Raw genomic sequence first — 25,764 nt, 5'->3', positions numbered from 1 at the left:
CACCGGGCGCCCCCGCTTTGATACTTTAACGCGTCGTGCGCCATTTAAAGTTCGTCAAACGTTCGCCGCCGCACTCTCGATTCTACACCGAGTCGTCCGCAACCCTTTCTTTCAATTTCTCTTTCTTTTCTTTCCCTTTCTCTTTCCTTTCTTTTTTTTCTTTTCTCTTCTTCCCTTTTTCCTTTTTTTCTTCTTTTTCCTTTTTTCTTTTTTCCTTTTTTATTCTTTTCTTTCTTTTCTGCTAATATCAAAAAGCATTCGACTTATCACCGTAGCAATATCCACCGACATAATATACTTAATTTCATCTAAAATATTTTAATATCTTTTACAACATCTTGCGATGGTACATAATTATTTCACAGTGTCCATTAAAGTATGTTTGCACGGGACTCGGTATAAATAATGACGGCATTCAGTGCAAAAGATTTTGATGGACAATGTTGCTGTGCTAGACCAGCGGACCTCGTTCTCGTATGTGGTATTTATGTGCTACTCGCGTGAGAGGAGCATCGACACGAGCATGTGACACGCTATTCTATTTTTTCTGCACTTTAATGCGTCCGCTATCTAAGTTACACACATCTGACGAGCACGATATATTTTGCGTAGAAGAGATTGAATCATTTTCAAGCAGGTTATTACTTGTAATCGTGACTCATAACACAATATTTGCAGAACTGGTTGATTATTATACAAATTGTAATATTAATTACTTATTATTTCAATTGTAATATTAATTTATTATTATTCAAATTGTAATATTAATCAATTATCATTCAAACTGTAATATTAATTACTTATTATTCAAATTCATAACCTATAATTTTATTTGCGATCTCTTTTACGAAAATTCATAATTTCTACGAAATCATTTGATTTCAGAAATTATGTAATTGACGATCGAAATGTATTTTTCATTTACAGTTTTACTACAGGATACGGTGTCGTCCAGTTGCGTTAGTTTTGTCTGTGTTAGAGACAGATTTCAACGTTGAGAGGTTAACTGCAAGGTTAAGGGATTAAGAGATTAAGGGACTAAGGGTTTAAGGTGTTATGCATTGAGTACAGAGCGGTGTGCAAGTATGCTCGGGTTCACGAAGTTCTTGTCGAAAGAAAATACTGAACCGGCACTTTTTGTTCACGTTACATAAGGAAAGCAAATATTATTTTGCTTGAATCAACTATTACTCTTCATTTTTATACTTGATTTTAATGATGTACTTATTGCTAGTTTATAGAAAGCAGATTCAATAATACGACTAAAATTAAATTTACCAGTATAAGAATTGAAGAAAACGATGCAAATGTATTAACTGTTCATTAACCCTTTACAGTATAATAAAAAGTCAAATTCACGACGAAAATTTCGTACATAATCTACGAAATATGAACATTATATTTTTTATTAAATATGAACATTTTCTAGTAAATATGAACATTCGTTTTGAAGTTGAAACAAAAGTTTATTCTTCTGATATTAATATCGAAGAACGAAAATGTATAAAGAGATGGAAGAAACAATAATTGCAAAAAGAATTAAAGAAGATAATAGTGTAGGGAGTTAACTATAGCATAGATCATTTCAAATTCGAAACATTATAAATAGATATTAAATGCTTTGAAATTACAATATGGAAAGATAACAAAATAAATAACAAAATTATTTCCAATAGCATTTTCGAAAGAAATGATAACACGAATTCATTGAAAAGCCTTTCACCATCGATCAACGATCACTGAAACGCGACCGATGGATCGCCAGAACTCAGACTGCAGAAACGGCGGCTACAGCAGTTGTTTGGAACAACCAAGAAATACAGAATCGCGGTAAACCCGTTTCCGTCCAATTTTAAGCTATTAGCCGGACCGCGCCGTTTGCAATCGGTCTTCTAATCGCAGCTCCCTCTTTCCGGGCTGCAGGGAATTCCGTTTAGTGTACAAGGGATCGTCCATTTCCGGGAATGAAGATCTTTAGAAACCGTGAATGCACGAGCATGTGTACCGCGTATGTATGTATGTATCCGACTGGCATAAGATGAAAGGGATTGTGGAGGGGTTAGTGGGCGGCAGGGGGGGGAGGGAGGTGGGAGGGTCGGCGGGGGTTGAAGGGAGGTCAAGAAGGATCAGTATATTGGTGCACAGTGTAGCGGATAGGCCACGAAACGGAACGGAGGAACCAATTTCAGAGAAGTGGCTACTGGCTAATGGCAATTAGGGGTTGTACAAGTGGCTGGTTGCGGCGGCGCATAAGCGTGCGCTGGAATTTACGAGGCAGCCTGCACGATGGGCAACGTGGTATTACAGATCGTACCAGATACTACAACGCTTTTGTTTTCGGTCGCGATCGTTATTAAATTTTCCTTGAAGGAACGGCGAACGTGAATGGCCGCGTCGCGAGTCCTCGAATTGATTCGATTGCGGTGGGGAACTGCTGATTCCGCGTTGCCGGCAGTCCGCTAAGAATTGTCAGTGCCATAATTGAAAGGATTGGGAGTACTTGTAACATTATACCTTAATATGTCTCAATATTTATGAAGTTTAATCCTAGCACATATTTTACGATATTTTACTCATTTTCATTTTATATTTTAGAGTAACACATTATATTTTATTTGTAAGGTTATGTCATTTTATTTGTACGTCGTCATATTAAATTAATACGTTCCACGGTTCGAACTGTTATTTTTATCGATAGAAAAATTTCACACAACTATTGTATGTACTCTTATTCTCGTTACATTTTAAAACGTCGATAAAATATAACTGAAAAAATACTTGGAATTTTATCAGATATTTATCACGTTATTATAATAAAAAATATTGACGAATTTGCGTGGAACACCCTCCTTAAAGAATAATCAAAAACACAGTGATCTTTACGACAAAATGCCTGAAAACGAGAACAGTAATCGAACGATGAAAATTGGACTATGATATATTGCGCAAACAAACGTTAATATTATAACGAAAAGCATTCGATTGAAATGCATCCGTCGATGTATGTATTTAGTCCGCAGCGAAGCGTAATAATATACGGAACACAATTTCGAGTGAAGTGCTTGTGAGCGTCTGTTCTGCCGTGTACTCGAGCGCATGAACAATCAATCAAGCATTGTCGAGAATGATTGATAAATACGCGTGATCGCTCATAGGTCACATTAAACGTTCGCACGTCATGTTTCTACAACTCGCAGCGCCTTATCCGCCATTTCGAAATCCTGCGAGTTCTTTTCGCACGTGTGCGGCATACACGAACAAAATGGCGGTAAAAAAACAATATAACTGAATCACTTTGAACACGTTCATAAAACAAAAGAATGCGCTAAGACCATTTGCCAACAAAATCCGCAATCAGTTAATTGCCAACCCAATATATGTATACTATTTAAAATTCAAGGAATAACTTATCGCGCTTGTCGTTTTCCGCTTTCGATTCGCGAAGGCGTGAATTTCGAGGTCTCAAAATGAAAAAATATCAGCGAGTGACCGCGCCCACGTGACTCGTATTCTATGAAACATAGATTCTCTTGGCCACGACGGACGCAGTTTTTCGAGGAACGCGATACCCGCGCCAGAATTTATAGTTCGCCGCGCGAAGTCTTCTACTGACGCGTGAAATTTAACTTCGGACACGCAGGGAGCTCTGGGAAATTATCTGGATTAGCGACCAGAAGGGAGCGAAGCTGCGCGAAAACAGAAAAGAGGATGGTTACCGGAAATAAAAGCAAAGATGGCTATTTGCTCGGGATCTTTTAATGCGGTTCTCAAGCGTTGTAAAAAAAAAGCTTTATAAAGCTTTATGAAGTTTTAATTGGAAATGCGAAGCTCGCTGAACTTCACTCCAATGCGCGTGTAATATATCCAGCCTCGGCGAAATAACCGAAAGGTAATCTAACGTTAACTTTTTCTCGATCAGTTTTTATAAAGAAGATTTAAAATGGATACTTCGGAAATGATATTGTACAGTCTGTCGCACCAGTTTCTGTGTAAAATTAGTAGTCGTTGTACATCCTGTCAAGGTATTGATCGATTAGTGTGTCGCATCTGCCCTTTGTGTCAATTTGCACGTGTTTGCGTTTATTAACCCTTTCGCTTTGAGGGGCGTAGATGTATATACGTCCTCGAAAACTGATCATTCATGCCATATATACCATGTACACTTTCATTTCATAATTTACATAAGATATTTTTGTTAATCAACAAACAGTTGACTACAATATTTAAAAAAGTAAATTATGATTATAATAAATGTCATTGTAAAATTTAAAGAAACTTCTACTACTTCGTAGCATTCCATACTTCAGTGTCAACTACTCAGCAATGCGTTCCGTAGCGAAAGGGTTAATTGCAAGAAACTCGAATAATCTATATCAAAACTTGTTATCTCATTTGAAGTTTTAATTTTTAAGAAAAGCATTAACGTTGTCTTATTAGCTTTATTAATCTTATTCAGTCACTTATCGTTCCGTCTTATCAATTTTGTATCATTATACCAATTTAACATCTATTGGTAAATTAATTTTAATCTACAGACTCGCTTTGAAAATTTTTACTTGTTTCACCTAAGTTAGATGTCCACGGTGATTTAGGTGAAACGACTCGTGGTAATGTCGAATTAATAGCAACTATCGGTCAATTGATCTTAGATCATGATAGCATGCCTTATTCTATGTGATTAAGGCAATCCAATATTGCACGCAATAATTGCAATCAATAGACGTTCCAAGATTTATAGCCGATGGATACGGACAGGTACCAGATATATGTATTGACCATGACAGATGTATACGTTCGAACCTATGAATTTCCGTAGGCAACGTACAAGCGATGACATTAATAGGAAATTCAATATTCTCCGTCGCTCGCTATGCAGTATTGTGTTAAAAGTGGTTGAAGTAATTACAGTATACAGAGTCATGCTCGATGGAGAAGAACAGGTATTTTTCCAGTCGAAACATCAATTGATTATTTTCGAGAAACAATTGCAATTAATTTAGAAATACGTGAGATGCATGATTTAAAAAGCAATTAGTCTAATTCGTTAGAAAATATTCTATCATAAAAATCTCTTCTGGAATATTGAATTAATTTCATTATTTTTAATAGCAACCATAGAAAAATTCGAACTTCTTTCATATATGATATTTTTAAAACAAATCATTTTTCTTTAGTATTTTATTCAAGAAAAATAGTACGATTTTAATACTATATAATTGAAAAATATTTAATCAATGGTAATGCTCCCAGATTGAAGATAAAATCAAGTAAAATGTAATATAGGTTGATATTATAAAAAATATATTATTCTGTTTAAAAAGAATGCCTTATTAAAGTTTTATTGGTATCAAATTATATGTTCTTTAAAATCAACTTTGGGAACAGTTTTTAGTATCATCGACGGATTCGAAGATATTTGACTGGATCGATTTAAATGGATCACCCTATAAATGGATTCAAATCTATTTAATATCTATTTTAATATTTTTACTTTTCTCTTAATAAAAATTTTTTTAATAAAAATGCTTTTAATACAAAATTGTGATTTTAAAAACTGGATCTCATATAAAGCACCTCTCTACTTATAATCTTTGCACAGTTGTCACACGTACAGCCCGGTATAATCAGGAACCCGTCAATAGACCATTCCGTACAACAGCTCGGTGGCAACTCGGTAAACGCTCTCTGCCAATGTTCGTTCTTCGGGAAATTAGACATTCCCGTCTCATAGACACCCGAAAGTCCAGGCCGTTTTATCCGGACGACGAAAACGGGGCGAAGCTCCGCCGGAATAATTTGCAGTTTTCACGAACTGCGGAGTAAAGAGGATAAGTTCGGAAGTGGCGGTGCTCACATAAGTTAGTTAAAGTTAAGTTGTTCAGAGGGAAAATTTGTTTTTGTAAGTAGGTGAAAGTTGGGCATATAATGCGCTCTATAACGATCTACGACAAGTTAGGAATTCTTAGGAGATTTTAATACACAAGCCGTCCCGCGCCAACCCCTCGCGTCTTTACAGTTCCTCGCACCGAATTATTTTACTGTCTCTGACGCGACGCAACGGCGGGATGCCTCTCTTTGTCGTTTCTACGCTTGCCGGGTCGCGACGGAACCGTTCCGCGTCCCTTCTCGCGCGAGAACGTAAGAAACTTGGTAAATTAAATGTCTTACAAATTCTGATATCAAGGCGCTCGCGCTTACAACATTACTAGAAACTGTTTGCGCGATATTAACCCTTAGAGTACGGAGTGGGGGACTTTAAATCCCCCAAGATTAGTTTTCTTTAATAACATCGTAAATAATTTCTTTCTCTCTTTTTTCCTTGAGGTAGTCGAGGTCTATTTTAAATCCAGTATAAAAACTTATTACTGGTATTCTATTATTAATTTATTTATAACTGTAAAGTAAGTTTTTCTTTTAGGGGAGGAACGCTAAGTTATCCCACTTCGTACTCTAAGGGTTAACGTGTCATCTGCTGCAGTTTCAAAATTTCGTAGATGAAATTGCGCCTGCTAGTTTCGATAACTTTTATCGTCCATACGTAGTATGACAGTGTAATTGACGATTTGTGCTTACCGTTGACCGAGCAATAATTATCCGGCAGAAGTAAAACAGAACGTTTCTGCGAGAAGAAGGTAACGAGAACGGCGGCGTGGTTGTATACACAAAAACAGATAATTGAGGAAGTTGCAGCTGTCGGCGGGAAGACCGTTGCCCCTGCTGCTTGTTGTTTCTTATCAAACTTATACGGAACACGATCCGTTTCTTTTTCCAGTGAAGCCACTGGTCGTACAGATTTTGACGAAGGAGTCTCGAGTTTCCGCTGACAAGAACTACGACGTGGAGTGCTGGACAAATGGTTCCAGGCCGAATGCGGAAATTACATGGTGGAAGGCGAACAAACAGATTAAGACGATGGTAAAGAATGTAAGTCACGCCAATATGGCCGAAAGCCATTTCATTTTTGTAAACGCTATTGCGACACGAACAGCCCGACGTGTCGCTTTGCCTCGCCTAATCGGTAGACTATAGCAAGCTGTTAAGGTTATGTCTAAGCATTTCTTGCAGAAAATTAAAACAGTTTCAACGATCGTATGCCACGAAAGCAGGGTTTGAAATTGTATTGTTGAGTATTTTAAGTTTTAGGATTGATTTCGTCATGCCATTAACGGACAAGATATATTAAAAATTTTAATATCAGTCATTTGTTACTGAAAGTCTCAATATTTAATCTATCAATCGTTTACACAAGATTATCGTTCTTTTGGAAAGTAAATCAATTTGATTTCATTGTAGACTTTATTTTATTATAAAAATCAATTTGATTTTATTGTATAACTTATTTTATTATATTAGTGAATTTTATTTTATACTATATGTCTTTCATTTAAGTATTGTTCAATGAAATCTTGGACACACTGTGTCGAATTATTATTTAGTATTAATTATTACTATTATCGCTTATTTCTAGCGAAATATCGCGTTGATTTAAGTGTCGTAACTGGATTACGTATCTTCCGCAACGACGGTCTAAAGATGTCAGAAAGCAATAAAGTTTAAAGTTTCGTCGATCCGGCAAATATAAAAATTCTACTCCGTTTCCCCGTTTCCACTGTATCTGTCCATAAAAATGGGGATTTGCATGAGCATCGGCGGTCTGATCATAACAATAAGACGTCGTTGAAGCGAATATAGTGTGGCACGGTGTAATATAACGACCGAACGCTTTTAACAAACCATGTCAGAATTCTGTGGGCACGGACTCGCTAAATATTGACCAACGGCGAAAGAATATATAGGGTGTGCCGTTAATGACGGTTCCATCGAAGCATCGAACGTTTTCCCGAAAAAAAAATATATCAAAAACGCGAAGGTGCCATGATCGCGAGATGGACGCTGAAATGTGTTTTGTTCTCCATTCAGTTAATAATTATTCATTATTAGTTTGACACTCGCGATCTTTTCAACGATGTCTGTAATTTAATATTTCTAATTTTCGTCTAGGATACATTCTCTAGTCGTTAAACATAATTAGCAGAATGACAATATTTTATTCTTCGACCCTTCCTTCACTCATGTCGTCCCGTGGGACTTTAATTAAGCAGTGGACAGTGTATTAGTATGCAAAAGAATTATACAACTGAACTGTTGTTACTTTAAAGCCATTAGTTTCTTCATGAATTCAACGATAACAATTTTCATTGGCTATTTTTGAAAATTATTATTGAAAAGGATATTGCCGACATTCCTTTTTAGTAGAATAATTGAGAAACTTTATCAATAGTTTCTCCGATGGTAAAGGCGTTGACACGTATTTAAGAAAATTCAAGGAAGTCCCACGAAGTGGTTGCCGCGCGAATTCACTGCAGCCGACGTCGATTCATCGGTTAATTACAGCGAGCCCATGCAGCCAGTTAATTGTGCTCGCAGTCAGCTAGATTCTGCTACGGCGTCCCAACCCCTACAGCCCCGATCCCATCAACCCGACACTTTCTTTTCAGCTGACGGAGAAAGGGGTTCCTTGACGAATCCACGGAACACACCCCCCGTCGGCCGTCGTCCCCTTACACGATGCCCCGATAAATTGCGGAAGACCTATCTTTCCTTTCTGGCGGACCGTGCTTTTTCTGCTGTTATATCGGTGAACGGGTTTTCCCCGGGCCGTTCGTTCCAGTCGCCGGTTTACTTTGTCTTCGTAATCGCTGCGCGGCGCGAAGAAAGAAGAAAAAAAAACAAATCCCGCGCTCCCCATATCCCCGTTTTCTCTCCTTATCTATATGCTTTTGAATCGGCCGCGGTGGCAAGGAAAAGCCGGAAACAATGAAACTCGATTATCGGGTATCCATTAATTTTCGACGGTGGGGCATTTACTTGTTCCGTATCGCGAGGGGGAGGGGGTAGGAGGGAGAGGAGGAAATTTAGAATGTGTGGCTAATAGTTTCGTATCGTTTATTTCGGGGGCCGTTGGAACTTTTTGGTGGCGGAGAGATACCGGAATCAGTTCCTACGTTCGCGTGTTACGGAATTTAACGAGGATATGACGTTAAAGTGGAGGGAGAGGGATGCGAGTTTACGAATGGAAAATATTTCGCGCACGCTTAAGAAGATTTTAACAGAACGTTGCAGCGTGGAGAGGGGGCGACACTTTGTTAACCGTTTGGAGCTAGGTGGGTTGAAAACTGTCGCATCTTTTGCTTAACTTTTTATGCACGGTGGGATGTATTTTAACCCACTTGGGAAAGTTGAAGAGAGTTATAGTTGTATAGCTTAATATTTGATTGAAAGCTTTTTCATTCAGTTGGCGATGCTATGCATATTTATTTATACAATTTATAGAAATCAAACTGCATCAGTAAGTTTCTTAATATTTATTATGACTATTTTATAATAAGAAAAGATATGTTATTTGATGTTTTATACTAATTTTAAAGTGGGGTTGTACGCATGCTACCATGCAAGTTATTAAAAATGGTAAAATATATTATAAATTCCTTTAAATTATTTTGGACTCGTTAAAACGTTATTATTCTTTTTGTATGTTAAACAATATTCGAAACGAATGTTTTCTCCATTGTTTTGTAATTAAAAAATTCTGTGTAACTAGAATTTTTGTTTTCTTTGAAATTCGTATGCTTCAAAGTACCTACTATGTAGTTTTATTTTTAATTTATTATTATATATACAATATTTTTATTTTTATTTTATCTATTATACATACTATATTTTTATTTTTATTTTTATTTTATCTATTACACATACTATATTTTTATTTTTATTCCATCTATTATTCACTTACACATTTACTATTATTATTTACAACATCGATAAAAGGAACAAATAATTTCACATACATGGTATAACAACGGAAAAATCAAGCAATAAACCAGATCATCTCACCGTAACTTCCTTATTTATTACGAATCGAACAAAGGAGAACGAGTGCCCGACGATCCAAAACCGCGTACGTCCTAGGCGACAAAAGGGAGCACGCGTAATCGTCCGTACGTTCCGCGGATCTCGCGTCGCCCGTCAATTCGGCGGCCGTTGAAAAGAAGGGATGATAAACAGGGGCGAAGTGCGCGCGCTGTTCGCCCGAAGGTATTATAAATAGCCGTGGCATCGCGAAGAGAGCCCCGCGTACACTCGATTTGATTTATTTTGCATTCCGCTTCTCGGTAGGGGAGGGCCCCGCAATTTCTGCGTGGCTAACTTTCGGCCTGTGCACACACACGCGCGCACGCACACACATACACGCACAGAGAGAGACACACATTTCCAGCGGCGTAATCGTGACGGTGCTCCGTATACAATCTCCCAGCAGGATATATTGACGGTACTGTTGGACTGTCCGAAGAGCTTTATCGGGAAATTCGATCGCGTCCCAACGAAGCGAACCGAAAGCGGTATGCAGTGAAGCTTGGCCGTGGCGTGCACGACGAGGGGGGGGAGGTGGAGAGAGAGAGAGAGAGAGAGTGAGAGAGAAAGGAGTAGGAGGAGGAGAGTGAAATGAGGGAGAAAGAGGCGGTCCGTGGGCGAGGGAGACGAAAGTCGCGGGCGACAGAGGAGGAACGTCGAAAATCAAAGAGCCGCGGGACGAAGAGGGAAAAAGACGGCGACGCGGCGCGCCGTTGCGAGCGGGGAAAGTCGAGGAGGGATTCATGATGCGACATTCATCCTGACGAACCGTTAGTTCCATTCATGGTATTCGCGATACTGATGTGGATACGTGGGCTTTTTTTTTTCTTTTTTCTTTTTCTTTTTTTTTTGCCTCTCGTCCCCCACCGCCCGTCGATATGTATGCCTGGTGGCGCTGTCATTAAAATGACATCGTGGAAAACGGAAGGTTAGAGATCGAGATAAAGAGAAACAGAAAGCTACCCGCGAGGAGGGGTGTTTCGGCGGCCGTGGGCGAGAGCGGGGCGGTGGGTTGGCGGGGAGATAGTCGGCGACCGAGCTCGACGCTCTCTCTGCCTGCTACACCGCCCCCGCCCCTGCCGCCCTCCATTTTCCTCAATTCCGCGCCGCTGCATCATAAATCTCGAAAAATCGTTAATCTCGTTCGGTCCCTTTATTTTCTCATCTCTCTTCTCTGTAGCAATGCGTACGACCGCCGAATTGATTTTCATATTAAACGCATGACAAATTGTTGAGGTAGTTTCGCTTCGTTTCGTAACCGGGATAACGGGAGGCGAAATCGATTCCTCTCTCTCTCTCTCTCTCTCTCGCTCTCGCTCTCTCTCGCTTCTCCACACCTCGACACGTTCGATTGAATTTTCGAGACGGTAATCTCGAAACAATTCGAATTTCGATTATTGAAATCGTAAGAGGCCGCTTGATAAATGCGCCATGCGCGCAGCCACCTCGGTGTTCAGCCATTGGTGGTTCGCATTTTTCTGCGTTCTTGAAGGGGACGGAGGAAGGGGTTGTTTCGACGATATTGAGCTCGCAGCTTGTTTACCTTGCGTTACGTTGAGTGAGGGGGACATTTTGATTTCGATGGAACGTTCTGCAATTGAGGAAGCAACATACTATTAATACATTTTTTAATTATATTCGTCGTGCCGTTTCGCTGTTAAAATTATACATTATTGTTTCAAGGATCTTTGACAAATTTTATCTATACGTAAAAATGAAATAGAAAATTTATTTATTGATTACACTTATTTCGCTTTCATTTTAGCGATTTGTAAAAAGCACAGAATTAATATTAAAGAATTGATAGACGAACGCTTTGTTTATTGATCGTTAAACAATTCGGTCAATCGCGGAAATTCGAGGTAAAATTCGAGTACTGCCACTTCTGTCTGGATCTTGTAACACGTGCGTGTGCATCGCTCCCCCTCGCAGCCCGCCTACGTCAGTCTCATTATAGATCGTTCACCCCGTTTGTGTTGTGTGCCTAATTTGTCGACACATGCCACCCGTTCCTCCGCTACGGAATCATCCCGTTCGGCGTCGATTACGAGAACCATCGACTCCTTCATAAATTAGTAACAGCGATTCTAATACCGCAATTTGATATTCGATAAAAAACTAACAACAGAATAGCAGACGATTTTTGTTAACTGGCGCGTAACTGGCCTGGTGCTACTGACACACGCGGAGTTTGAACCGCACGTGTTGATAACCGTAATCTATTATCTCGCGAAATATGGGTTGCGTGACAGTAAATCGGTTTCGTGGTTAAATCCACCAGCTAACCGCGGTATTTGTTCTTGCACTTCGAAGAACCGCAATCTTACGTATCTCATAATTGAATTCTTTGCGATTGAATTAAATGACCGCTCCGTTCTTGCCATTACCTTTCCCGCAGATTTATTCCACTTCCCCCCACCGTGCAGCTGCGAACGAAAAATATTAAAGTTTAATAGCGTAAACGGCACTTGCAGTCGAGGTATAATCTCTCGTGGCATCTCGACATTGTATTATGCATTTATGACATGCTGTACGGTAAGGATTCAGTTTTACGCCACGACTAATAAAATTTGCGATCCTTTAAGTTTTAAATTATTACACTCGGCTTTTAGTGCTGCTTTTATCCGCGACAGTGTAAGTTTAATGAACCGGGACATGATTAAAAAACAACTTCTTTTTTTGTTAATCGTTATCTGAAATTCATGGTGCTTCGAATTAAAGCAAACGTAAAAAGCGGTTCATTGGTTTATTACAGAGTTTTAACGGGCGCGATAGTTTAATCTACTCGCAGCAAATAATGGATTATCCGATGTTAAACTTCGGATTAGGTTGTTATGTACCGGGAACTGTCGAGTATTGCAAAAATTTAATCTCGACGCGAATCTTTCCCGGAGGTAGGCGTTTCAATTCAATCTCGAATAATTTGAATTCGCCGGCGGTAGAACTCCATTTAGCGCGTAACTAGTCATTAAGCCTTTCGCCGCGGATGGTCACTGTGTAGTGTACATTCGCGAGAGCGAGTACCCATATGAATTCCCGCTATAATGCGCTAGCGACGCGGTTCGTTATGTGTTAGTTAGCAACTTAACTCATACACGAAAGTCATATATATAATATTTGTTCGTTAGCGGTAGGCAGGTGATAAAGCCGAATTGCGCGTGCTAGCTTCCCAATTCAGAATCTATTAAAATTGTCTTGGCAAAACTCATTAATTATAGTTAAATTACTAACAAGCATCGGATTACTTTTTTAGAATAATGAAACAATTATTTTCAAGTGGCAATGATCTTTGAACGTTTTGAAACTGTGAAGATAAATAATTTTCGATACATATTTTTCTGAATTATATATATGCAAAATAAGGATCTCGATAAAGTTTAACAATGGACACGTGTCATGATGTTAATAAATATTAGCGACGTTTCTAATTTACCTTTATTATTTAATCGGCGGAATAAATGTTTCCTTCACTTTGATTTTTCTAAAATAATTTCTGAATACGAGATTTTTATTTTTATATAATGTTTCACCTTTTCTAATGTTTTTTACATACTGTCATACATTGATTAACCGAAATATTAATAGAATAACCTCGGCTACGAATAACCTAAATTCTAAATAACGTTTTACCATGGAACATTGCAAATTTGCTGAAGTTGCAGTGAACGCGTGAAACTGTTGTTGACTAATAATTAATATCGAGGTCGTATGTTATTGGCAGTACGCGGAAAACAATCTGAGCATCCTGAGCTTTGTGCCAAGCATCGAAGACAATGGCAAGTATCTGACGTGTCGTGCCGAGAATCCTGCCCTCCCGGACAGTGCATTGGAGGACAAATGGAAGCTGGACGTGCAGTATCAGCCGCTTGTGACTCTCAAGATGGGCGAGACCTTGAATCCAGATGATATCAAAGAGGGCGACGACGTGTACTTCGATTGTTCGGTCAGAGCCAATCCGAAGGCCTACAAACTCGCCTGGTTCAAGGATGTAAGCTCTCTGAATAACTTTTCGTGCATTAATCGCAACTCTTCGTTTCTGTTGCTTTCTACAAATAGACGATTTCTACAAATATTGAATGTGTCTCTTTAACCGGTCTCATTCAACTTTCTATAAATAAACGATACCCATTTATCTTAAAAACAGTACAGACACCATAGCAAATTACCTTTTCATAGAATTAAAAAAAATGAAAATTGTAACGTAATTGTGCATTCTGAATAATTAATTCTAATCAATTAAAAAAAAGACGAATTTCATTACAATTTCATTGAAGTATTTCAACCTGTTTATACATCCTAAATAATTAACTTTTATAAACCAAAAAGAAATAAAATTTCATTATAATTTTATTGAGGTATCCTCTAAAATATTTATATACTATACGTACGATTAAACAATATTTACTGTTTTTCTATCTAAGAGTACAATTTTTATGAAATGTTTGTGTTGAAAAATCCCTCGAAGTGATTTGAAAGGGCACTTAGGCTGATTTCCTTGTTCGAGGGTTACGTCAAACATTCCCCACCTGTGGATGAGGAAAAAAAAACCGACCCGTATCGTAAAATGGCACTGTTTGTTCCAGGGAAAAGAGCTGAAGAATAATGCGACCGCGGGTATAGTGCTAAGCGATTACTCTTTGGTTCTCCAGGGCATAACCCGGTACTCCGCCGGTGATTATACTTGTCTTGCTGCGAACAGTGAGGGGAAGACGGACAGTAATCCTGTGGCTCTTCGAATAATGTGTGAGTACGCAGACCGTACATCGTATTTTTGTATGCGATTGCATCTCGATATGGTTTTAACAATTTTTTTTGTATAGCAAGATATAGTAAGCCATATATCATAATATAATATATAGTAGTAATTATAGATATAATCTTACTATATATGTTAGTAGGTATAATAATGTTATATATATATATGCATATAATAGTAGGATATATATGTACAGGGGGTACCAAAATTATCCTGAGGTTATTTGCAGCAATTTTTTCCTTAGCGAAAATGCGATCCGCGGCTTTGTTTACAAGTTATTAAAGAAAAATTAGTAACCAATAAGGGCGCGAGAATTCTCAACCTACTACCACGTGGTATCCGCATCGCCCGGAACGCGACGAAAGTAGGGGGCTACGCTCAAACTCTGAGTAGCGTTCAAAATAATGGACGAGGAGCAAATTTGCTGAATTTTTTATTAATTTGAAAAATGCATTCCGTTTTAACCACACAAGGTGTCTTAGGTGTCATATATGGTTAATAACTATGACGATCGATTGTCTTTTCTAAATCATAAGGGTAGAACATATATCAAGAAATTTACATAAAATATGAAAAGAAAATTATAGTAGCAGGAAATATCGTAATAAAAAAAATTAATGAGGTTAGAAAATATAGATCCTAATCCATCCAATCATAGGCAATGCTAAAAAGAAAAGTATCGTTTCCATCTTTCTTTTCAACCGATCGAGATAACCGGCGACGACCGGAGGATCGCGAAGTCGCGCGATCGATCGCGCTCGCTCGTTTATTCCGGCGTTCGTTAATCATAAGCCCGACGGAAGAGCCGCGAATAGAATCGCAGCACCGGGGTTGATATTCCTGAGCCAATTCTCTAATTTGCCTGCTCTCACCTCGAGACCCCCCGATAATTACTTAATCGATGGCAAGTAGCAGCCGAGTGCGCGTACCGGGAATTGGACATGAAGGGTGCTTTGGCCGCTTTGCCCGTGGAATCGGCAGGGAACTGGCTGGTGAGAGGGGAGGGGGCAGGGGCAGGGGCAGGGACCCGGTGGACGAGGGGGATAGGACGGATAGTTTTCTGTAAAACATACAGCACGAGTTATTCTATTAGAATGGTTAGTACTCCTCTGGTGGGTAGCCCGGCGTATCTGCATCTTGTAAATGACCTAAGAGGGAAGGAAGGACTCCGATGCATATTCAATGTATGTAAAGCGTAAGCTGAATATTCATGTGTAGGTGAACGCAGCCTGGCAATGTGCTAAGCTGGTAGAGAGAGAGAGAGAGAGAGAGAGAGAGAGAGGGGGAAAGGCCGGAGATGCGCTAAACTAATGGGAACCGCGAAACCATCCTAATGTTTTAACTCCCGCATCCTTCGCGCTACACTGACACTGATCCCCCGGCCGAGTCACCGAGGCATTCGAGACTTCCAAAGATTGCTCCTACCACCACAAACGACATCTAAACAATTATTTCTGCTCTTGGGCGAGGAAACATCCTCGCGGTAACATGACTCGAACATCCAATAATTATACAGAAATACGCTAACAGCTTTCACGATCATCTGAAATGCGATGCAACATGATTGAATTTCCGTTAATTAACTATGAAATTTAATGCATTTGCAACCAGTGGTCTTAAGTGGAGTATCGAACAGCAATCAATTTATTAGGAATTCATTTTCACTGGTACGTGGATTATAAAAATGTAATTTTAATAATATATAATGTAATTGTAGTAATTTAATAATATTACATATAAATGTTATTTTAATAATTTAATAATGTTACATACAAATGTAATTTTAATAATTTAATAATATTACATATAAACGTAATTTTAATAACATAATGACATTACATATAAATGTAATTTTAATAATTTAATAATACTACCTATAAACGTATTTTTAATGATAATGTCGTTGTTGTAATCGAATGAGAGCTGCGAAATATTATTGCTTCACTAATTTATGTGTTTTTTCATTCCATTGATGTCGAAACGACTGATCGCGTTCAATAATGTGACGGTATCGCGACATGTATTCTCGGTGAACAAACTGCGTATTTATGAATAATACATGGGCTAAGTAAATTTAATTTTGAATTGTAGATTGTACGTATATTTGTGGCACATGCAAATATTTAAAGCGTAACGAAACCAACAATCTAAACTTCGGGTATACTGTGCCTCTACATGCAACGGATTATAAAAGCCGTAACTTAAGCAGATTAAATTAACCAAGGTTGAATATTTCACAAGACGTTGCTGGTACGCGTTGGTTTGCTTTAATTCATTGAGAACAGAGTCTTGACATTGTAATTTAAATATACTAATAGTGTTGATTTGAATTATTAACTTTTTCGAGGATGAATTTATATAGTAGGGAACAATCTATTTCAGTTATTTAATGTATATTTGATTTCAATCTATATAAATTTCTTTTTTATTTATCATCCATTACATTTCATTCGATGAGGCTTTTTTTCAGGGATGAATTTTTATAATAGAGAACAGTATTGTCATTTTCTTTACACTTAAAATAATCATAATTTTAAGAAAACTAAGAGATTAAGTTAATTAACTATAAAAAGTAAAATTAAGGGGTTAAACATACTAGGCTTTGCATCGTTGACATTCGATTATGGTTTTATCACTCCCTGGTGGAAATTAAATAATGTTCAATGTGTATAATAAAGCAACGAAAAATTTAGGTAAACAAATATTCAGTAACATTTGTTAACACATTCCGCCGATAGTACATGTTTGGACGTTTATTTAGTAGGCTAAAAAATAGTTTCTAACAAATCTAGAATTAAAGAATTAATTTCCACCACAAGAATGGATCGTAATAAATTTGTTTTATAATTACATACGATTATTAATAATTACAGATAATACTGCAAGTTTTAGTGAAATAACAAATGACTATAGTAAAAATAGCTCGCCATAGAACGTGTCAAACATCGGCGACACGAAATTAGAAATCAGTCGTCTTCGATCCGCGTTTTATTGGCCGCCGCGGAAAATTTCGATGATCGACACCGGGGGAGGTTGAAAATCGCCGAACGACACTTTCGCGCGGTCCCGCGCAGCGGCAACCAGAACGGCCCGCGTGTCGCGTACTAATGAATATTCCGACAATGTACTGGATTTTCCGATCGACGGGGCTCGGGGGCCGGGTCCTCTCGGCGATACGTCGATGTCTGCCGACACGAGGTCCCCGGTATCGCTGACTTCTCGTATTACTAATTAATTCGGTAGTGCATCAAACGCATCAGATTGAAGCGGAGCTGTTCCGTGATCCCTTGCTTCCCGCGCCGTAAATCATCTCTCGTGCCATTTGGAATTTCCGTATGCTCTCGGCCCCCGCTGCAAATACCGCCTGTCAGGAGAATTTCCTATTAGACGATCGATAGAACGTACCCGCGGCGCGTTGAACGGTGTCAACCTTCTTCTTCCGTTTTACGACGCCGGATCGCATTAAGCCAATTTCTGCGGCACCAACTACCCTCCCCCACCACTCCGCAGCGCCGGTTCAGTTTCCACAGAAATCGTGATTCCCGCGCCCGCCGCTTCCGTTTACGGAACTAATTTCGGCGTCGGGTCGAAAATTTCATTTCGCCGCGCGGAATGGGTAATGCGCGTCGTATAAATGTTGTGCCGCAGATGCCCGGCCGTAATGAAATTAAATATTTTCCGATCCTGTATGGCCTAGTGTGACGTACGAAGCTACTGTCTCTTAACACTTTGCTGACTGGTCGTTTGACCGTAGACACTTGTTATTATTGGGTAATTAATCTACTGAAGTTTTTATTGACATTAAACGATGTTTATTTATCTCAGGTATTTTAGTTATTTTGCTTTTATTTTATTCATTTTATTCATCGCGAAAGGTGTATTATATTTATAAAATTATATATTAATATTGAAATTTACAGTAGTACAATACAACAATGTTACCTCAATAACAAATACAAAATTGCTATGATAACCAATTCACAGGCTACGAATCGAAAGAAAATGCCAATTCATAGGTAAAGTGTTAAGCAATGTGGTATTATTAACGTTATATTCATTAAACAGCACGTATTAAATTATTTATTTAAATTCATTTTACTATACGGTAAAATTAATTGGAAGTTCTTAAAATACCATATAAATTATTTCAATTCTTTGATCGCTTCGCGAAGTTCTCTGCGAAGTTTGTGAAAAAGTTTGAGAAAACACTGAACGAATGAAGATCAATATTCGGTTAAATAAACCGTTCTAGTTAAGATATCACGATGTTAATTGTATCGGTAAAACGTGTTCAGAATTTTTGTCTTTGGTTTTCATTTTAGTAGTTTATTTACTGTCACTAAATTTTTTTTTCTTTGATAGAGCTATTTTAAATATGATTTTCAGTGGTTGCTGTAAGTAGTATGTACTGGTTGTGGTCAGACATATTTCAGTGCATGCTGTCATAGATAGGAAATCGTAAACTTGCAATTGTGAACTGGTTCTGGACTGGTTCATTGTATAATAACTGTAATAATTTTATTTTAATTTTGCTATTACTTTGAATAAAAAGGATATTAAAATATTGTCGTTTTTTCACTTTTTATCTGAGCTTATAATGAATATTTAAAAAATGCTTTCGGAACTTATACGCATTTTGAAAATTTGTTTGAAATCAGTTAATACATAGTCAAGAAATAGTCACTGAAACAAAAAATAAAATTAAAATGTGTGTAAAAATTATCTATTTTTGGCTGAATTTGTTCAAAAAACAATGATTTTCATGATCTTTAATTGTTTACAGCTATTTCAATGAAATATTCAACGTGCATATAAAATATCAAAAAATACCAAATACATTTTTACCACAGTTTGTAAACACCATTTTTATTCCAAATAACATAAAAATTAAAAAACTACTTCCTCTAAAAATTACAGAAAAATTCAAGTCACATGGACCAGCTTTAAAAAAGTCATACCATTTTAAAAGTTTCCCTTCACTGTATACTCTAAATATATGAACACAACATTAAAACACCTACGACGACTTTTTCATTAATTCTAAAATTAAAAGACTTAACTTCGAAACCATCTGCCCTGAAATAATACCCTTACATTTATTCTTGTACGTTGTCATCGTGCCGAGAGAAGAGAACGAAAGAATCCTCGCCAATCTCAATAAACGTGTTCCTTGTAATTCGTCGAATAAAAGAAAATCGAGTCGCTCGGCGTTCCGCGTAGCTGAAAAAAAAAGAAATTCTGATATCATGGGATACGATGATTGCAGATACCCCGGTGTGCAAGGAAGGCAGGGGCGAGGTGGTGGTCGGCGCCCTGAAGCAGGAAACCGTATCGCTGGTATGCTCCGTGGAGAGTCATCCGCCGCCGTTGACTTTCCACTGGACATTCAATAATTCCGGCGAGCTGGTGGAGGTCCCTCATTCCCGTTACTCTCACGTGCCGGCGCCCGGGACACCGTCCGTCGCCGAAAGCCTGAAAGAGTACCAACAATTCCACGGATCCAAGCTGAACTATACGCCCGCAACGGAAATGGACTACGGCACGGTGGCGTGCTGGGCGAGTAACCAGGTTGGCAAACAACGAGCCCCGTGCCTGTTTCAGGTAAATGCGCTACTCTTAATTCACGCCGGTCTACCATTGCCCGCCTGTCTTCGCTCGCAACTTTTACCATTTTAACGCGCGTTAGTGTCTACGATTATTTGGACGACACTGTCCCCACATTTTTCGCTCGACTTGTGCTCAACCCTTCCGCAAGGTTTACCCCGACAATTCGGTTTAAATGCTCTTTCGAATTTGTTCCAAAAATGGCGGATTGTTGTAAGGTATACGTGATCGGATAAGTTAGTAATTCCACGGAAAATGTAATTAAAAATATATATTATGCTTAAATAAAAAATATATATTATATATTAAAAATAAATAAATAATATTTACAGACTTGAAGACTGCATCGGTCTGATGATTTTGGATATTTAACATTTCTCTATTCAATTATTTTCAGTCTGTATTTATTGCAATTAGAGCAATTAATGGTATCGTGAAATAATATCAAGGTTGTGTTACCAATGTATGTTACCATTAATAGCATTTGTGAAATTAGAATTGCAATTATTTTCGATAATGATGTAATATCTAATGCAGTATTGTTCATACTATAATAATAATAATTATTATTATTATTATTAGTTATTCTACAATTCCTGTAAATAGTACAAAATATTCATTTCACAAGTAAATTCTATACTTTTTTAAAGCACAGTTATAAAGTAAGTCTGGCAGAACACTGTTTTAATAACGGCGAAAGTTTCTTTTATTAGCATCTTACGATTTTCATTCTATATTTTGGCCACCGTGTATTTACCTTTCCATTTCCCGGGCGTAACTTTTATTACAGAGAAGATGTAAAAACACAACTCCCGAGTTCTCGAGAGTGACAAGCACGTTCCGAGCATCAACACGATTTCACCATTTACACGGTGACACGCCTGTGTGCCGCCCCGTGGTGTGAACGTGGCCAACTTGAGTGATATTTTCTGAACGAACGAACCGGGGGGAAATAAAACTTGATATGCGGCTTCAACTCTCATATCACGGGGACGGCGGCGGTGCTCGCAGGGAAATACTAGCAAAACGGAATTAAAGTTCAAACGCGGGGCTCTAGCATATTTAGCGTTCGAGATCAAATTAATTCGATCGCGCGCACTTTATCGAATGCATCTAATTTGATATAGACCGCGAATGTAATTTAGAATAGAATAAATTTTTTTAATTTGTTAAAAACGATGCTATGAATTTTTAGAGGATAGTGATGCAATAGTATTCCATTTTATCTTATGCATTATCTTAAAATTTTCAATAAGTTGTACGTGTTTGTATTTTTGACTAAAACAATTTTTAGTAAAATTACAAATTATAAAATTGCTTCGCGTGGAAAAGTTTATAAAAGTTCTTTCTATTCTTTATGAGTTTCTTCAGTATCCTTTGCAGTGCCAGGTTATAATTGTTTATAATTTCGTTTTTTTATTGTAATCTACATTACGTAATTGCCATAATTTTTGTTCGTTTAAGGGGGTACGTACGTATTAACGTTAAGTAGTAGATCCACCTGTTCTCCGCCAAGAGACCCGGCATTTATGCTAATAAGTGTTTCAGTAATGACACGTATCAACCTCAATCAATCCCATGAATCAAGCTTCATCAATTAATTCAGTCAACACAATACCGCGTGATAGCTACATTGATGTATTCAATCTAAGCGCAGTTACATCTGGCGCCAACCATGTGCGTACAGTAATGTATGCGATTAAGTATGAGATTACTTACAACTGCTCAATTTGTAGTCAGATAAACAGTACGTAACCCTTTGATTCAACGAAATATTTGATATTGTTATACATGTTAGCGTACTTTACGCATCCTATACTTTTGGTGCAGCTTTTTTTACGGCTCAATTTTCATACCATACGTATTAAATTAATTTTTAATGACAATTTGGACTTTGCAGTACGTTATTAGGGTTTACGAAAATAATTCGTTTATTTTCTGAATCATGTTTCCGCGGCGGTATTGAAAAAAGTATCGCAATTATGTGCACGCTGAAATCATAAATATAAATCATAAGAAAAATAGATAAATATAATACAAATATAAAATATTACAAGGATATCATTGACAATAATAAATAAACGGAACTGAGAATATAGAAGTAGATATAGATAAATAAATAAATGAACGAAACAGAGAATGTAAAAATAGATATAAATAAATAAATAAACATTTATACAGATACACTCTTTTAACAAAATTAATCATTTCTCATGGGAGATTAATGGAAATCTTTCTCCAATCCTTTGATACATTTATACAAATTTCACGAGTAATAAAATAAATGAAATAGAAATAAAATAAATAAAATAGATAAACTAAATATTGTTTAATGGCAATGTTATGAAAATATAAAAATGTTAGGAGATTTAATTGCCCTATAATAACAGAAATGTTTATAGCTGAATGATCGTTCGATAAAGTGTCAATATAATGTAATTACTAGATAAAAATAGGCTTCTTAATGATGGGGTCCACTTCCTATTGTTTCGAACCAGAATAATTGACAGAGGTAGTCTTCGATCCTCAAACCCCTCTCATCATACCTTGTTATTCTCTTGCTCATCTTCATTAAGCTCTAAAGTAAAAACCGCGATGAAATAATCGCGCACAGTAGTGACAAAAAAAACCAGGTGATGTTTGACCATAAACGTTCTATTTCGCAGGTGATAGCTGCGGGCCGGCCGTACGCCCTCCACAACTGCACCGTGACGGAGATGTCGGCGCCGTTGGACGCGGATGAGCTCGGCGCGAAATCGGGCACCGGCCTGTTGGTCCGTTGCCTGGAGGGTTACGACGGCGGTCTGCCGATTTTCAGCTACCAGCTGGAGGTGGTCGCCGACGAGGACGGCGGTCCGATACTGCTGAACAAAACGGTGCCGGCCAGCCCGAACGGGCCGACGTTCGAGGTGGCCGGCCTGACCACGGGAAGAAGCTATCGACTTTTTCTCTACGCGATTAACGCGAAGGGGAGGAGCGAGCCTGCCATCCTCGAGCCGGTGACCCTGAAAGGCGTCGCCATGTACACGACCGGTGAGTGCATTGACTTTCTAATATGTATGACTGGCACACGCGAGCGGAGCCAGTTTGACAGATGCTAAATCGGCTTATCGATAAGAGACGCGCTAGTCATTAGATGGATTTCCGTGGATATTTCCGACGTGTCCGGCAACGTCGCCGCGCGGCGTTAGAAGTGTCACTCCACGTGACTAGCACGTTACAACGCGTAAATCTGACTAGATTTACAATCCCCCCCCCCCGGGGTTCGACGACTCGCATATTTTGGGCGCACGAATTCTAGCGTGGAGAATGTTTCGGTGAATGATTGAATCGATTGAAATGATCGCTCCTCCTAAGTGTATCCTAATTGGAGCTGTTGATTTTAGCCGGTTTGTTGGATAACGCGCGAGGTTATTCGGGGCCAAACATTTGCGGATACTCGTGTTTCTAGGCGGCGGTGTAGTTTCGATAAAATGATCTCGATTATTGTTTGTCTTTCGTAGTGTTCCTCTGCGCACGTGGCTTGTGCGAGTGACTATCTCGCGAACGAGAATTAAGCTAAATAGGTTTCAGTGCGAGCCGTTTGTTTTGAAAGCGACCTTTTGATTATTTATAATAACGTAACGCGTATATTATTTACTTGATAATTGATGTTATTTTAAGAGAAATTGGAAGTTTAGCTTTTAGATATAATTAAGCGACGTGACACGTTACTATTCTACACGTATATTTTTTTATTAATTTTTTTAATGCAATCAGTTGAACATCTCAATTTTCAATAGAAACAAATTTTGGTGATTTTCGAAACAGGCGGCTCATATAATACCAGTTGTACAATGCCAAAGACAACATAAATTTTTGTATTGTTGAAAATACATTTCTTTTTATAGAAATATGTTTCTATAGTAATTTTAGTACATGGTTTCTTCCGAGAAATAATATAAAATTGTCAGTCATATATGACCATGTTCTTGCAGGCAAATATTTAAAAATTAAAGTTCATTTTAAAATGAAAGTTAATCTTTAAATTAAAGTTAATTTTTAAATCAAAGTTAATTTTTAAATCAAAGTTAATTTTTAAATCAGAGTTAATTTTTAATTTAAAGTTAATTATTCTCATTGACAAAGTCTTATAAATCGCGAGACAATTTTTCTACGTCTAAAACTCCGCATCTTAAATGAAGAAATAAATGAGAACACATGTTAAACCTGATCTCAGTCGGCTCTCGTTAAATAACAGCGAAATAATAGCCCGAAAGAGCAACTATCTGAATGCCGTGCTCCGTCTTCGAGATTCGTTAGGTCGACCTGGCGCGAAGTTATTCGCATTATCGAGTTTCGCGAAGGTGTCATGAAGTTTTCTCGTTACCGACGATGATTGTTTTCGTATTATCTCGAAGACGGAACTCTCCGAAAAAAAGAAAAAAATTCTCGGCAAAAATTGGGTCGAACGAAACTTCTTGGTAGCATTGATAAATACAGAATAGAATGGAAAGAAAGTCTTTCTCTCGCTATCTTTCTCTTTGTTCTTCTCTCTGTCGCTCTCTCTCTCTCTCTCTCTCTCTCTCTCTTTCCTCTCTCGATCTTGATACCGATTAAGGAAACGGATACTGATTGAGATGAGCAATAAATTGGAAGATATAATTGGAGAAGGAATCCAGGTCTCCATATTGAATATCGGAGCTTACCCACTGGATACACCTCCGATCATTATTCTTCGTTAAAGGCTATGTTGATGAATGTTATCGGAACTCTTTGTTCCTTCGACCTGCGCGGCAGAGAGTCGCAGACCAGCCCAGTTTTTATGCCGTCGATCGGCGGGCGGCGCGCGCCCATTGAATCTCCTTTGTTCAAATATTCTATTAGGTATACGTACGATCCGATACTCGGAACAGAGAATACGCTCTTCAATTTCTTTATCACGTGTTTCATTCTCGAATACGGCGTCTGCAATCGTCGAAGCTAATTCACCTAAGAGACTATTAAATTACCGGCTCTATCCTCATCCGCTTTCGCACGTGTTTCCTTCGCAGGAGAAAGGAAGCGTCCGACGTTTTCTGATCGATTATATAATTTCCGGCGGTTTTATTCCGTGCTTTCGCCACGGTTGGTTTCCGGTCGACGTGTTCAAAAATTAGTGATACACGGATAAATTAAATCCGGCGGAGCCGGGAACAGAAATACGAAATATTGGCACTTTTTAAAATTCAATAACTTTTTCGAAACTGGAATAAATGGTTTGAATTTTTCTAGATGACAGAAGGTCTATTGTACTAGACCATAGAATATTTACCAAATAGTTGGTGAGATTTATAAAACGTATTTTTTAAATTTTCGTTATAAAATGGGATAAACAAGTAACAAAATGAGAGCTTCTCTTTTCTTTTATAATTCTAAGTAATGGAAAAATTTAAAAAGGGTATTCTAATTGTAGGCTGGTAGACTGGTCCCTTTATCAACTAATAAAAAATAATTTCAGTTATTCAGGTTAC

General features: G+C 38.0%; 1 protein-coding gene across 1 annotated transcript in view; it reads left to right on the top strand.

Annotated features, from left to right (window-relative positions):
- The window catches only part of LOC144470699 (neural cell adhesion molecule 1), a 199,326-nt gene that overhangs the window by 149,052 nt on the left and 24,510 nt on the right, over positions 1-25,764 (top strand). The window contains exons 5-9 of the mRNA XM_078182157.1: positions 6,773-6,924; positions 13,634-13,900; positions 14,496-14,655; positions 19,935-20,269; positions 22,939-23,305. Coding sequence (XP_078038283.1) covers positions 6,773-6,924; positions 13,634-13,900; positions 14,496-14,655; positions 19,935-20,269; positions 22,939-23,305 — 1,281 coding nt within the window. The remainder of the gene's footprint in view (positions 1-6,772; positions 6,925-13,633; positions 13,901-14,495; positions 14,656-19,934; positions 20,270-22,938; positions 23,306-25,764) is intronic.

The sequence above is a fragment of the Augochlora pura genome, chromosome 1, assembly GCF_028453695.1.
Source record: "Augochlora pura isolate Apur16 chromosome 1, APUR_v2.2.1, whole genome shotgun sequence".
In the NCBI taxonomy this organism is placed as follows: Eukaryota; Metazoa; Arthropoda; class Insecta; order Hymenoptera; family Halictidae; genus Augochlora; species Augochlora pura.
The sequence above is the reverse complement of the archived record's forward strand: the minus strand, read 5'-3'. Positions and strand labels throughout refer to the sequence as shown.